Source organism: Haliotis asinina, chromosome 10, assembly GCF_037392515.1.
Source record: "Haliotis asinina isolate JCU_RB_2024 chromosome 10, JCU_Hal_asi_v2, whole genome shotgun sequence".
Taxonomy (NCBI): domain Eukaryota; kingdom Metazoa; phylum Mollusca; class Gastropoda; order Lepetellida; family Haliotidae; genus Haliotis; species Haliotis asinina.
Window position 1 is genome coordinate 38,581,120 of NC_090289.1, and position 13,556 is coordinate 38,594,675.

General features: G+C 42.2%; 1 protein-coding gene across 1 annotated transcript in view; it reads right to left on the bottom strand.

Annotated features, from left to right (window-relative positions):
- Positions 1 to 500: 500 nt before the first annotated feature.
- Positions 501 to 13,556, bottom strand: part of LOC137298153 (uncharacterized) — a 41,341-nt gene continuing 28,285 nt past the window's right edge. Inside the window, exons 13-18 of the mRNA XM_067830265.1 lie at positions 12,771 to 12,908; positions 11,019 to 11,192; positions 10,379 to 10,489; positions 8,254 to 8,339; positions 6,379 to 6,493; positions 501 to 762 (exon numbers count right to left, since the gene is read on the bottom strand). Of these exons, the coding sequence (XP_067686366.1) occupies positions 592 to 762; positions 6,379 to 6,493; positions 8,254 to 8,339; positions 10,379 to 10,489; positions 11,019 to 11,192; positions 12,771 to 12,908 (795 nt within the window). The 3' untranslated portion in view covers positions 501 to 591. The remainder of the gene's footprint in view (positions 763 to 6,378; positions 6,494 to 8,253; positions 8,340 to 10,378; positions 10,490 to 11,018; positions 11,193 to 12,770; positions 12,909 to 13,556) is intronic.

Here is a 13,556-nt window from a genome sequence, read left to right on the forward strand (position 1 = left end):
TGACATATAGCTTACATATCGGACATGCCCTCACTCATGCACTCAAGTGTGTGACATGACATGCTGTTTACACATCGGACACGCCCTAACTCATACACCTGAGTGCGTGACCTGACATTTTGTTTATACATCGGATGCTCCCTCACTCACACACACAAGTGTGTGACATGATATGCTGTTTACATATCGGACACTCTCTCACTCACACGCTCTAGTGTGTACACATGACATGCTGTTTACATATCGGACTCTCCCTCACCCATACACTCGAGTGTGTGACATGACATGCTGTTTACATATCAGACACGCCCTCACCCATACACTCGAGTGTGTGACATGACATGCTGTTTACATATCGGATGCTCCCTCACCCATACACTCGAGTATGTGACATGACATGCTGTTTACATATCGGACACTGCCTCACCCATACACTCGAGTGTGTGACATGACATTCTGTTTACATATCGGACAGTCCCTCACTCATACACTGGAGTGTGTGACATGACATGCTGTTTACATATCGGACACGCCCTCACTCATACACTCTAGTGTGTGACATGACATGCTGTTTACATATCGGACACGCCCTCACTCATACACTCGAGTGTGTGACATGACATGCTGTTTACATATCGGACACTCCCTCCTCCCTAGCAGCATCTGATTAGCACAGTCCTCACACAGAGAATAATGGCTGCAGGGGTTCAGCATACAGGATTTCCGCTTAATTTTGCAAACTGCACAGATAAACTTTTCACTCTGAAAATAGACAAACAGACAAAAAGATGATTCAACACAATTTAAATACTACACTATGGAGCAAGCTGGCTTTTGATACATTGTTTGTGTTACTCCAGAAACATTACAATGGGGTACACCAGAATAGGGGTTTACACATGAATTGAAGGAGTGAGTTTATTATCCCAATACCTTTAGCAATTTCCCAGCAATATCAAGGCAGGAGAGCTCAGAATTGGGCTTCACATTGTAATCATGTCAGGAATCAAACTCAGGCCTTCAGCATGATGGACAAACACTAACCACTAAGCTAACCCACTGCCCCATATGCTATATTATGAAAGAAAACTTAAAAATTATAATTGTCATAAGAAAAAAAATATTAAGGTAAATAAATATACTTTGAACGCCCATCTGCCTATGCTCCCAGAGAACTTCAGACACAATTACTGGAAGCAAAGATTCTTGGGGTTTGTCTGCAGCTGGCTCTAGCTATTTCCTTCAACGTGAGAATATTTACCAGGAACGAGTGGGGGATCTATTAGCTGCAGTATCAACCATGCAGGAAATAAAGCCCTAGCACTGAATGTGAAAAGTGATTGCTTTTACTACTAAATGTCATCCCGCTGCCCCACACCTGTAGAGAGTGTTGGTACATTATGTTCATCTTGTCCTCATGGTCAAGAAAATCCACAGAACAAAAAACAATTCCTGAAGGAATTTCTGAAGTCTTCAGAGGGAACATCTACCCACTTTCATACTCTGTCAAAAGACAATAATTCAGACATAAGGTTCTAATATACTCCTGGAAGTACACACTTTCCTTTATCCTTTCCCTGGCTTATTTGTATGCTTCGTACTGCACTGTGTGTGAAATTCTGGAAATATTTAAAGAACACTTGTACTTTCCTGCATTCCCTCATTCAATTCCATGAGCAAATTTAAGTATTACTCTTCATCTGCAAGCCATTTTGTTCTGGTAATCTTTCGTCTAACAAGACATGTTCACTGTTACTACAGTTTAATGATTAAGATTCTAGAGTGAGTGAGTACTTCATTATGCCACTTTTAGCAATATTCCAGCAATTTCATGGCAGAGGACACCAGAAACGAGCTTCATACATAGAACCTATGTTGGGAATCAAACCCTTGTCCTGGGTGTGACAACTCGTAGGTTACCCAACAAAACCCTTGATATGACCAAGAGCAGAAAATGTCCTCAGCCCTTGGCTAGGGATTCACAACGAACATTCAAATTCTATGAAAATTAATAGCTGAAGTATGGATTGTTTTGTTTTAACAGATAGTGACCTGTGTCCTGTTGTGTGACCTGGTGCACGGAGAGACACATACTCAAGATGGCCTGTGAGACCCCCAGTAGCATGAACCAGGACCATACTCACTCATCTAATACACCGGAGTATGTGACATGACATGCCACTTACATATCGGACACTCTCTCACTCATACACTCAAGTGTATGACATAACATGCTGTTTACATATCAGACACTCCCTCACTCATACACCTCCATTCTCCTCCCTGGATGATCAGAAATTCAATTCTGAACAAGCTCACTTGCCAAAGGTGTGACCCCATCACATGTGCTTCATTGTGGGGCAGGACTGATGTCCTAGAAACTCTCAGAAGTCAAGCTGCCAAACATGGTCACCCATCCAAGAACTCGCTGTGCTCAGCATTGTTTAACTTCACCTGATTTGTGACATGGACTCAATTTAAGCCTGCAAGTAATCAAGCTGGACCAGACAATCCAGTGATTAACATATTCAGTGATTTTCGAGCAATCAACAAAGCCTGCAAGTCACCAAGCTGGACCAGACAATCCAGTGATTAACATATTCAAGAATCCACACCATCAGGGTTTGATGACACAGGACCACACACCACCACCACTTCACTGTATAGTGATGGTTCGTTAGGAGCCTTCAACCCAACATTCTCTTAGGCCACAAATGATGTCCAATGATATCATCACCAATGACTGATGATGAGTAGAATTTGATATTCTTTCACACCCTCAGTTTGCAACTTCTTGTTAAAAGCTCAATTCCCAGGTGACAGAAGTGACAAAATGATTCATAGATCCAATCCTGCTGGAAAGCTTTGGCAGATAATTATATTTATGGGATGGAAGCAGTTGTAAGCCATCAATAATTCACAGAATTATTCTGTTTGTTGTTGGTGATTTGTAAATGATTTCCACTACTTTTCAGGCAGATTTCTTTTTACAAATCAACTGGGACAAAATATCACACATGATGATTTACTTGATTTCATTCCACACAGCAGCCAATTCAAAATGAATCAGTTAACATGCAATACATCAATTTATTCTGACAAGACAAGAAGAAACCAAATAAGAAACTTTCTCTCATTCATATAATGGGCATACATTTAAAAAGTAAAACTAAAAAACGTAAAGCTTATCACATCTGGAACGTATAATGGTCCCCATCAAACACACATTTCATAACTATTTCTTTCATATTAGGCCATTATTTGAACATTTTCCCTAAAATCATGCTAACTGTACATCCTATATTTCATTCTGTTTTCCTGGTGTAATTGTAGGGAAACACTACTTTCTTGTTTATTTTGTAAGGGAATATTTGTAAAGAGTGAACTTAATATTACAGATGTACCAGTAGGAGATACTTGGAAATAACCTAAGAAATTCCAAAATTCAAATTTAGCACATGCTAATGAAAATTTTCCCGAAAACGTCAATTAAGTTATGGTTATGGAATAAGTTCAACACACACTGAAGCACACTGGTATACATCAAAGTACAGCTAACATATGGCTCACATGTCATGCATACGCTGGCCATAAGTTGTACTCATAAGTCAAAATATGTCGAAATAATGTCTAGTGTACCCAAAACTTATTTCCAACCTATGAGTAACATGTTTTGAATATGCGTAACTTTTATTGGCACATTTCCAAAGCATACTAACTTACATGGACGTATTTGACATGTTTCGGGTGACCACAGAACTCGATGCACATGTTCCTGAATTACAGCTACCAAATGATGATGCACCGGTCCATTGTAGAGGAACTGGTTGATATAAATGGGGTTCACAAGAGGAACCTTCAGTACTCCTCAAGACTCTGGGAGGTTTCTCCATATCACTATTCTCATCCATCAACTCACTGAGGATGGTGTTGATGTGTGACCAAGGTGTTCGGAACTTACGCTTGGATGTGCTGCATTCATGCAGTTGGCTAACAGTGTGCGTGGTGGCTGTGATAGAGTGAGGCTTTGCCAGACCTTTGATGAGCTCCCTAAACTTGTGCATCCTCCTTCTGGGAGTAACTGCAGTTACTGGTCATCATCCTATCTACACTTGCCCAAGACCTTTGATGGGCTCCCATACCTCAGCACTCTCTTCTGGAGTGACTGCAGAAACTGCTCATTGTCCTGGCTATGCTTGCCACAGACCTTTGATGAGCTCCCACAAACTCAGCACCCTCTTTTGGAATGTCTGCAGTAACTGGCCATCATCCTGGCTATGGTGCCCAAGACCTTTCATGAGCTCCCCAAACTCGTGCACTTTCTTCTGTAGTGATAGCAGTAACTGACTATCATCCTGGCTATACTTGCCCCTAACCTTTGATGAGCTCCCCCAACTTGTGCCTGCTCTTCTGGAGTGACTGCAGTAACTGGCCATCATCCTGGCTAAGATGCCCAAGACCTTTCATGAGCTCCCCAAAACTCGTGCACTTTCTTCTGTAGTGATAGCAGTAACTGACTATCATCCTGGCTACACTTGCCCCTAACCTTTGATGAGCTCCCCCAACTTGTGCCTGCTCTTCTGGAGTGACTGCAGTAACTGGCCATCATCCTGACTATGCCTGCCCCTGTCCTTTGATGAGCTCCCCAAATTCGTGCACCCTCTTCTGTAGTGACTGCAGTAACTGGTCATCATGCTGGCTACAATGCCGAAGCATTGTACAGATGGGGAGGGGACAGTGGATGATGTGCTGTGTCATCTACCACAATGTCTGCACAAGCAGCCTAGAGGTCCCTGCTGTGTGCCATGTTTGTCAGAACCTGACCATTATCTTGAACAACATACACTGGAGGTCTTGGAAACAAACAGGCTTGCAGCTATTGTGAAAGGAATGCCCTTGACATCTTGCAACTGTTTCCAAACAATAAAAAATGTTATGTAATCCTGACACTAACACACTAGTGAACAAAACATTTGAAATCTATTATTTTAGAATATTTCTTTCATTTGGCATAACTGGAACTCTTCCCTGGGTATCAGGTTAACTGACTCCCCCCTCTCTAGGATTGTTTTTACTAAACTCAATCTTAAATTAACTCCATCAACACAACCACATGTTGAGTTGTGATTAAGGTATCAACTTAATTACATTATATTAAGTGGCTATCTAAGAAACTGGCTTCCATCTTGATAGGATTGTTAAAATAAATTAAATGTGTTGAGCTGTGAGTTGCAGTCCTCAAACAAATAGCTTACCACGACAGTCGAAAAATATAACTCAGACATTTTGGAATTTTTAAGAGCCATTTCCCACAATATGTCCTTTGAAGTGAAGTGAAGTGAAGTGAAGTGAAGTGAAGTGAAGTGAAGTGAAGTGAAGTGAAGTGAAGTGAAGTGAAGTGAAGTGAAGTGATATTTATTAACTTTCTGAAAAATGTGTTCAAAAGTGGAGATTTACATGTTTTGTATCACAGTGCTTTGAAATTCAAAACTATTACTCTTTGTGTGTTTTTTTGTTTTGATGAGGGGGCAGTTGTTTGGTGGGCTATTAACCCAGGAGGCATATGCCTGCTGGGAGGGCACAATGGAATTGGGGCTAAACCCCTTCTGTGCTATTTTTGCTTCAGAAATTGGGTAATCTAATCTTAACATTTTGCAATAATTTACTGATGAGCTGTGCATTGTATCAGAAAACAGAGCTTACAGAAAGTAGTTCCTGCCAGGTGATGCCATTAGCTAGGATCTAGATACCTAGTATATCTGGGTTTTTTTTGTCTATTGCATGATAAATCAAACCATTTCGTTTCAGAGAAAGGAACCCCTTAGAGACCCTGGCCTTAGGTTTGTTATTTGAGATCAGTGATTTTCCAGCAATCGACAAAGCCTGCAAGTAATCATGCTGGACCAGGCAATCCAGTGACTGACATATTCGAGAATCCACACTATCAGGGTTTGATGACACATGATCAACCTAGTGTACTGACATGTGTTAAATTTAGGTTTACACTTTCTCAGTAAAATACCAACTCTAGATTTTGCTACACTGAGTCCCATCCAAGATTCGAACTCACACTCAGAGAGTTAGGTAGCTAATTGCTAGTGCAAAAAGGCAGCCATCTAACCCTCTCAGGCACTGCAGCTTTCATGTGTGTAAGTTTCAGAGGGCTACACAAAGTATGTGATGAAGACTACTAGTTGTCTGACTTCCATTTTCTGTGGTAGCCAGGGGGTCTGGGTACATTAGATCTCACTCACTCAGCCGCAAAGAACAACCCCCAACTCAAAAAAAACAAAAAAAACCCGAAAACAAAAGAAAAAAGCCGAGTGGGTCATATTGCAGATATTGTGTGCTGGGTTAGCCCATAGGAACACAGCTCACCTGCAAGTCTTCTAGCACCATGTCGCAGATGTTGCTGATCAATGTCCACTTCTCACGTGCTACTGTGTCTTCACTCTTACAGCCTTCCTTGCTCAGCTTGGATAGACTGACAGTTCTGAAGAAATGGAAACCGCTTAAATGAATGGTCAGGTGAATGACCACTGCTCATCAAACATATTACCAGTATGTAAATGAGTTATCACATGGAATTTGAAGGCAGGCAAATGGGCAAGTAGCTTACATGAACATAACGAAGTACATCAATCACAGTTTTATGGAATTCAGAAGAAACGATGAGAAATGGTCCAATTGTAATAGATATCTATGGGAATACTGGACTAACAAAACAAATTGCAATTCAGAAACATTTTTTCTAAAGCTGCATTGGAATTGTTGCAGAATTGTAATTTACAGGGAGAGGAGTGAACTTGGTTTTCTGTCACTTTTAGCAATATCCACTTCCAGCAATATCACAGTGGGGGACACCAGAAATGGGCTTCACACATTCTACCCATAAGGTGAATTGAACCAGGATCTTTGGCATGAAGAGCGAATGCTTTAACCACTAGGCTACCTCAAATCCCTTTGATTTACAGGGAAACGAAGAAATGCAACACATGCAAGTGCAAATGACCATCCAAATGAAGCTAAGATCAATAAATTCTTTTAAAATATAGAAACTATTCACTGGCATGGAACAGCGTTATATTCATGCATATACCCTGAATAGAAAGCGAACTTTCTGGATTACAGAGGTGTCATTTTGTACATCTCTGAACAGAAGCACAAGACACAAAATAACAATTAATTCAACAAATATAGCAACTGCTTTTTGTCTACATTAGATACCAATATCCCACAGATGCTAAAAGTGCTGTGGCCAACATATCTCAGACAGTTAACAATATTTCACAAGATGATAACGAATACTTGGGCAATTCCAGAAATGTCCATAACATCTGTGACCAACTGAATTGATTTAGGCAGATGCCGTGAAGTCAGTGAGGACAACCAACGACCTGTGACCCTGCCAGGCAATGTTGAGACCACCTTTTCTCAGTCCACAAACCGGATTTTCATAAAGTGTCTCTGAAAGCACCAAACAGCCCTTGAAGATGACACGCCAAAGTCACGTCAATAGAAAAGATAGTTTGCATGCAGTGTGCATTAAGCCACAAACAGGCTCCAATCTCCCCATACCAAAATCAATGTGTCTTTCGATCAGGATGCTCAAATCTTCATCTGGGGTTTAAATAGTGGACAAAGAAAGGCGAATTTTGTAAGGACGAGTTTGATTTGTGGCGGCCAACCTAGTTTAAGTAACGAGTACACGCAACACTTAAGAACCTGTGATCATACAGTTTGTAACCATTTCTGTCTGTCTGTGGTCAGATCAATGGAAGTGAGCCAGATTTGACTGAATTTAATTCTTTCCCTTTCAGATAAGGAAGATATCACAGTGTTAATTTCATCAAATCTGATTTTTCTTCATAAACAAGCACTTCGTGAAGTCAGTTTGGCTTTCAAAGCCTGGGTTGCTTTCTTCATGACATAAAACCAGGATATTACCTTGAGGTATAAATAACATATCAGGGTGTGGAGATCAAAAGGGTTAAAGTGTAATAATATTGACAAAGAAAGAAAGACCTTTTAGCCATAACAAATGATGATATTGATCACTTGGCTGGTTAAAGAAATGACTGATATTGATGTACAAAACTGTTAAGTGTCAAAAGCAACATATATCCCAGACAAGAAGGCACATAGGAAGTGCAAGTCAGACATATTGGATATAGTTTCTCACCTGCTACAAAGAGACACCTCCACAAGAGAACATTATTTACTTTGCCAGGAGAACAATGTTGTGATTCTCACCTGTTTCTATTTTGATTGACATAATGAGATAACTCTTCCAGGAGAACATTGTTCTTCTTTTCTAATGAACGTTGTGTGTCCTCCAACTGAAAGCAATGTGAGTGAATGAGTGAGGCTGGTTTTATGCCACTTTTAGCATAAACCCCTACAACCCCCTCCCCTACACCTAGTTCCTCTACAACCCCCTCCCCTACACCTAGTTCCTCTACAACCCCCTCCCCTACACCTAGTTCCTCTACAACCCCCTCCCCTACACCTAGTTCCTCTACAACCCCCTCCCCTACACCTAGTTCCCTACAACCCCCTCCCCTACACCTAGTTCCTCTACAACCCCCTCCCCTACACCTAGTTCCTCTACAACCCCCTCCCCTACACCTAGTTCCTCTACAACACCTCTCTCTTACACCTATAGTCCCCCTACAACCCCCCTCCCTTACACACATAGTCCCCCTACACCCACTACCCCTACGCTCGCAGTCCTCCTACAACCCCCCTCCCTTACACACATAGTCCCCCTACAACCCCCTCCCATACACCCACAGTCCCCCTACACCCACTACCCCTACACTCGCAGTCCTCCTAAAATCCCCCTCCCTTACACACATAGTCCCCCTACTACCCCCTCCCATACACCCACAGTCCCCCTACACCCACTACCCTTACACTCGCAGTCCCCCTACAAACCCCATCCCCTACACCTAGTTCCCCTACAACACCCTCCCTAACACCTATAGTCCCTCTACAACCCCCTCCCATATACCCATAGTCCCCCTACACCCACTACCTCTACACCCACAGTCCTCCTATACCTTTAGTCCCCCTACACCCACCCTTCCCTACACCTTCCGTCCCCTTCACCCACCATACCCTACACCTTCAGTCCCTACAACCCATCGCCTACACCTACATACCCCTATGACCACCCTCTCCTATGCCTACAGTCACCCTATAACCCCTCTCCCTACACCTACAGTCCCCCTAAATCCAATCCCCACTACACCCTAACACCCCTACAACAACCCTCCGCTAAACTTCCAGTCCCCTACATCCACCTTCCCCTACACCTATAGTCCCCCTACAACTCCCCTCTCATACACATTCAGTCCCCTACAGCCCGCACGCCCTACACCTAGTCCCACTACAACCCTCCTCCCATACACCCAGTTCTCCTACACCTACATACTCCTAAAACCCGCTTCCCCTACAGTTCTTTTACACCCACCCTCCCCTACACCCACAGTCCCCTACATTATTATTTATTATTATTATTATTGGATATTTATATATACATATCCATGCAACTATTGCTTGCACAAGGCGCTGGTGTTTGTTTCCCTCGATTATTGGATGTCCATCTCAGTGTCACATCGTATCATCAATCTCAACTCCCTGGAGAGTATACAACTCTTGCTGCCACTAGGCGCACCGAGTTTATTGTGGCTCTCTCATCCTAACAAGGTACCAGTTTCACAGCTGGGTGGACTGGGACACATAGTCACAGTACTTTGTCCAAGTTTACTGCACGTTGCTGTACCCGCAACTAGGTGTATGCACATATTCATGTGGCCACAATCTGGGTTCATGGGTTCTTTTAAGTGTACAGGGTTGTGTACTGCACACTAGGGGTTGTGACAACACAGAAAGAGTCACATACACTGTTGACTCCAAGGTTTTTACACCCGGTCACAGGTGGGCATAATCCTGACACCTCAACCTCGCTGGATCACTAGCCTGGCGCTTTAGCCAGCTCGCCCACCACGCCCACCATGCCCATTCATCCTCTATACACCTACAATCCACTCATACCCATCCTACACCCACAGTCCCCTACACCTACAATCCACACACACACTCTCCCCTACACCCACCCTCCCCAGCACCAACCCTCTCTTACACCAACCTTCCCCAACACCAACCCTCCCCAACACCTACAATCCCCCCTTCACCCACACCTCCCCTACACCTAGAAACACAAAGCCCTCCCCTACAACAACAGTCCCCTACAACCCCCCTCCCCTACACCTACATCCCCCCACACCCACCCTTACACCTACAATCCACCAACACCCACCCTCCCCTACACGCAGATCCCTTCCCTCACCACCCTGACAGTATCAATGCCCACCTCCTCTCTGACTTGCTGCAACTGGCGCTCCTTGTGGTGCAGCTGCTGTTTTGTGGTGGTCCTCTCCCGGTCTTGAGACAGGAGCCGCATTTTCAAGTCTTTTACTGTCAGCTACAAACAAGCATGAGTAATAGAAACCGCTCACTCAACAACTCAACTTGTGTTACAGTTGATTACTTAATACAGAGACCATATCAGTATATGGTATCTGCTTAATATGATACAAGTCCCTCACTTCTAAGCTGGCATGAAGTGAACTGTGCCTGCCATTCCTCTGTAAATGTGCAACAAGTCGTTACTTGGTCAGTGTAAATGTATAACAAGTAACTACTTGGCCAGTGTAAATGTGTAACAAGTAACTACCTGTGTGGGGTAAATGTGTAACAAGTCACTACTTGGCCGGTGTAAATGTGTATCAAGTCACTACCTTGCGGGTGTAAATGTGTAACAAGTAACAACTTGGCCAGAGCAGAGACCATATACCGAACGATGTGTAACAAGTAACTACTTGGACGGGGTAAATGTGTAACAAGTCACTACTTGGCCAGAGTAAATGTGTAACAAGTCACTTCTTGGCCGGAATAAATGTGTAACAAGTCACTACTTGGCCAGAGTAAATGTGTAACAAGTAAACCCATACATCAGCTGATGCCTTGACCTGCTTGAGCTGTTTTTCAAATTTGGTCTGTAAGACTGCCTCCTCGTTCACAATGTCCACTTCCTTCTGCATCAGCTGGGTCTCAGCTGACTTTAGTTTCCTCTCCATCTGCGTAAGTGACTTGATGTTGTCAGACTCCATCAACTCCACCTGGGCCTGCGACAGTTAAAGGATCAAATCTGTAGCTCTGAATAATGCTATGACAGTAAAACTTTGATAAATTGTACTACCGTACTTTCCATGCTCAAATAATTAAATTTGCAGTGAAACAGCCTGGAAACATGCAACATCCAACACCGACAGGACTAATGACATTGCATGAAAACAAAGGTTCGTTGTCACAGAATGAAATTCCTTAATTGCTAAACTCAAACATGAGCTCTGACCACTGTTGTCATTTGCAAATAGCACATCAAAAGGTTTGTTGTTGGATGCTTTATATTATCTCGTTTCTACACGCAAAAATTACCTTGTTAGTGCAAATGGCAGTTAATAAACCAGGGATTTGAACAAACACAGAAATGAAATCAAGACGTCCAAGTATTAAATTTGTGTGACAATAATGGTTATATACTAGCTTCCTTAAAACTTTATCCTAAATACCGGTCTGGTGATCACTTCAAGCCCAGTACATCAAGACACACAAATGGCAAGCATCTAATTAACACAGCCTTAAGTCGCAAAGTTCAAAATTGAACTTTTACGCCCCATATTGCTGAACCTGAACCTGAATACTACCTATCCTTGTAAACCATTAAAAAAATGCATGGGAAATTCCATTTTGTGAGCAAATCACAAGCCAGTACCAATGTATAGGAGAAAAAGTAACCTATATTCATACAGATGAAACATTTCCAAAGGATGAAGTGATCCTGTCTGCTGATCACTTCGAGCCGAGTAAATTCATCAGACTGTTAGTACATTGTTACACCTATATGTCATTATGATGGTCATTTCCAGGTCATCTTAACAGAAAATCACTTAGAAACTATATTGATTAAAGCTTTTGAAATTGCTTAACACATGGAAATACTGATAGCTATCACTCACCACATCTGATGACCTATTACTGCCATGTTTTAGTGCCTCCCAGATTTGCTAGGTTTACTTGATTTCATTCAACTCCTGGTATCAAGTACTGACAAGTCCACTTTGATAATTGCATATTAGGAAAAACACAGTAACATTAAGAAATGACACTTTATTTTGAAAGTTATTGTGTACTGCCATGTGCAAAATATCAATCTGTTCATTTGCAAATGTCAACAATTATTTTTAATATTGTCTAAATTGACAAAGACTACACTATTTAGTTGAAGTTGAAGGGAGATAATATATACTTTTAGTTATCCCTGGTTTGGCAGAACTGATAGATAACTTGGCAGAGTTCTACTGACTTCTATGGCACATAAACAACTAACATAATGTGATGAAGTTACAAGGTCGAAATTCTTGTTACAAAGCATTATTAGTAAATGTCATGCTAACAGTGGCTAGTGCAAGGAGCACATATTAATAATACCATGTTTAGTGAGCCTCTGTTGGCCAGATATACATATGTTACACATAAGGGACTTTTGTTTTGATGAACATGACTACAGACTAAATGGCCCAAACAGTCTCCCTACACATGCAGCTCACAGTCCCACTACACCCATTGCATCTTAGTCCTGTAGTCGCACCTTAAATGAAATCTAGATCGATACAAGTCCAAAATATGAATAAGTGACCCACCTGAAGAGCTTTGATTGTGTCCATGTAGCCTTGCTCCCGCTGTTGGAGGTCAACACTGACACTACTGTCTGCTCCTGTGGACGTGGACTCCTGATGATGGATGCTGGCACAGTAGGCTTCACTGGCTTTCCCACACACCTAGAACACAGCCCTTAAAAAATGTCATTTATAAATCTGCTTTTATGTCTGCACCAAACCTAAGACACAATTTACAGTTCACAGACCAACAATGGGGTTTCAATGTCCTGTCCTTGTTGAAAATATCATTTGAACGACATGCCACCATTGCCAAAATAAAACATCTTGATATAACTTCTATAAACAACCCTAAAGATCCATCCTGAATGTGCAGATGTTCAGCTCAAGAATGTTATTTAGGAGGTGTTCCTATCAATGGCAGGTCAAAGCATTACATGACGAATATACACTAGGCACATAAAGAAACAGTGCATACAAAAATTTAAAATCTAAATTTACCAAACCTGTGCAGACACATCATGATTTAAACTCAAAGATTAGTGACATGTATCCAACATGTATGCACATGCCACGTTCTGTGACGTCAGTTTTTTCATCCTTGAGACGTGCAATATGTTGTTGCAAGTGCATTCCAGGAAAGAGAAACAGAGCAAATGAATGCCACACAATACCGTCACTTTGGAAACCCCTCAACCCCTGCCCTTGCAATCATTCAAAAAATTTAACGGCTACTGAAACACTTAGCATGCCAAGGCTAACGTCTGCACAACGTCATGGGGCCACTGTAAAGGTCCGTGGGGGAATGTA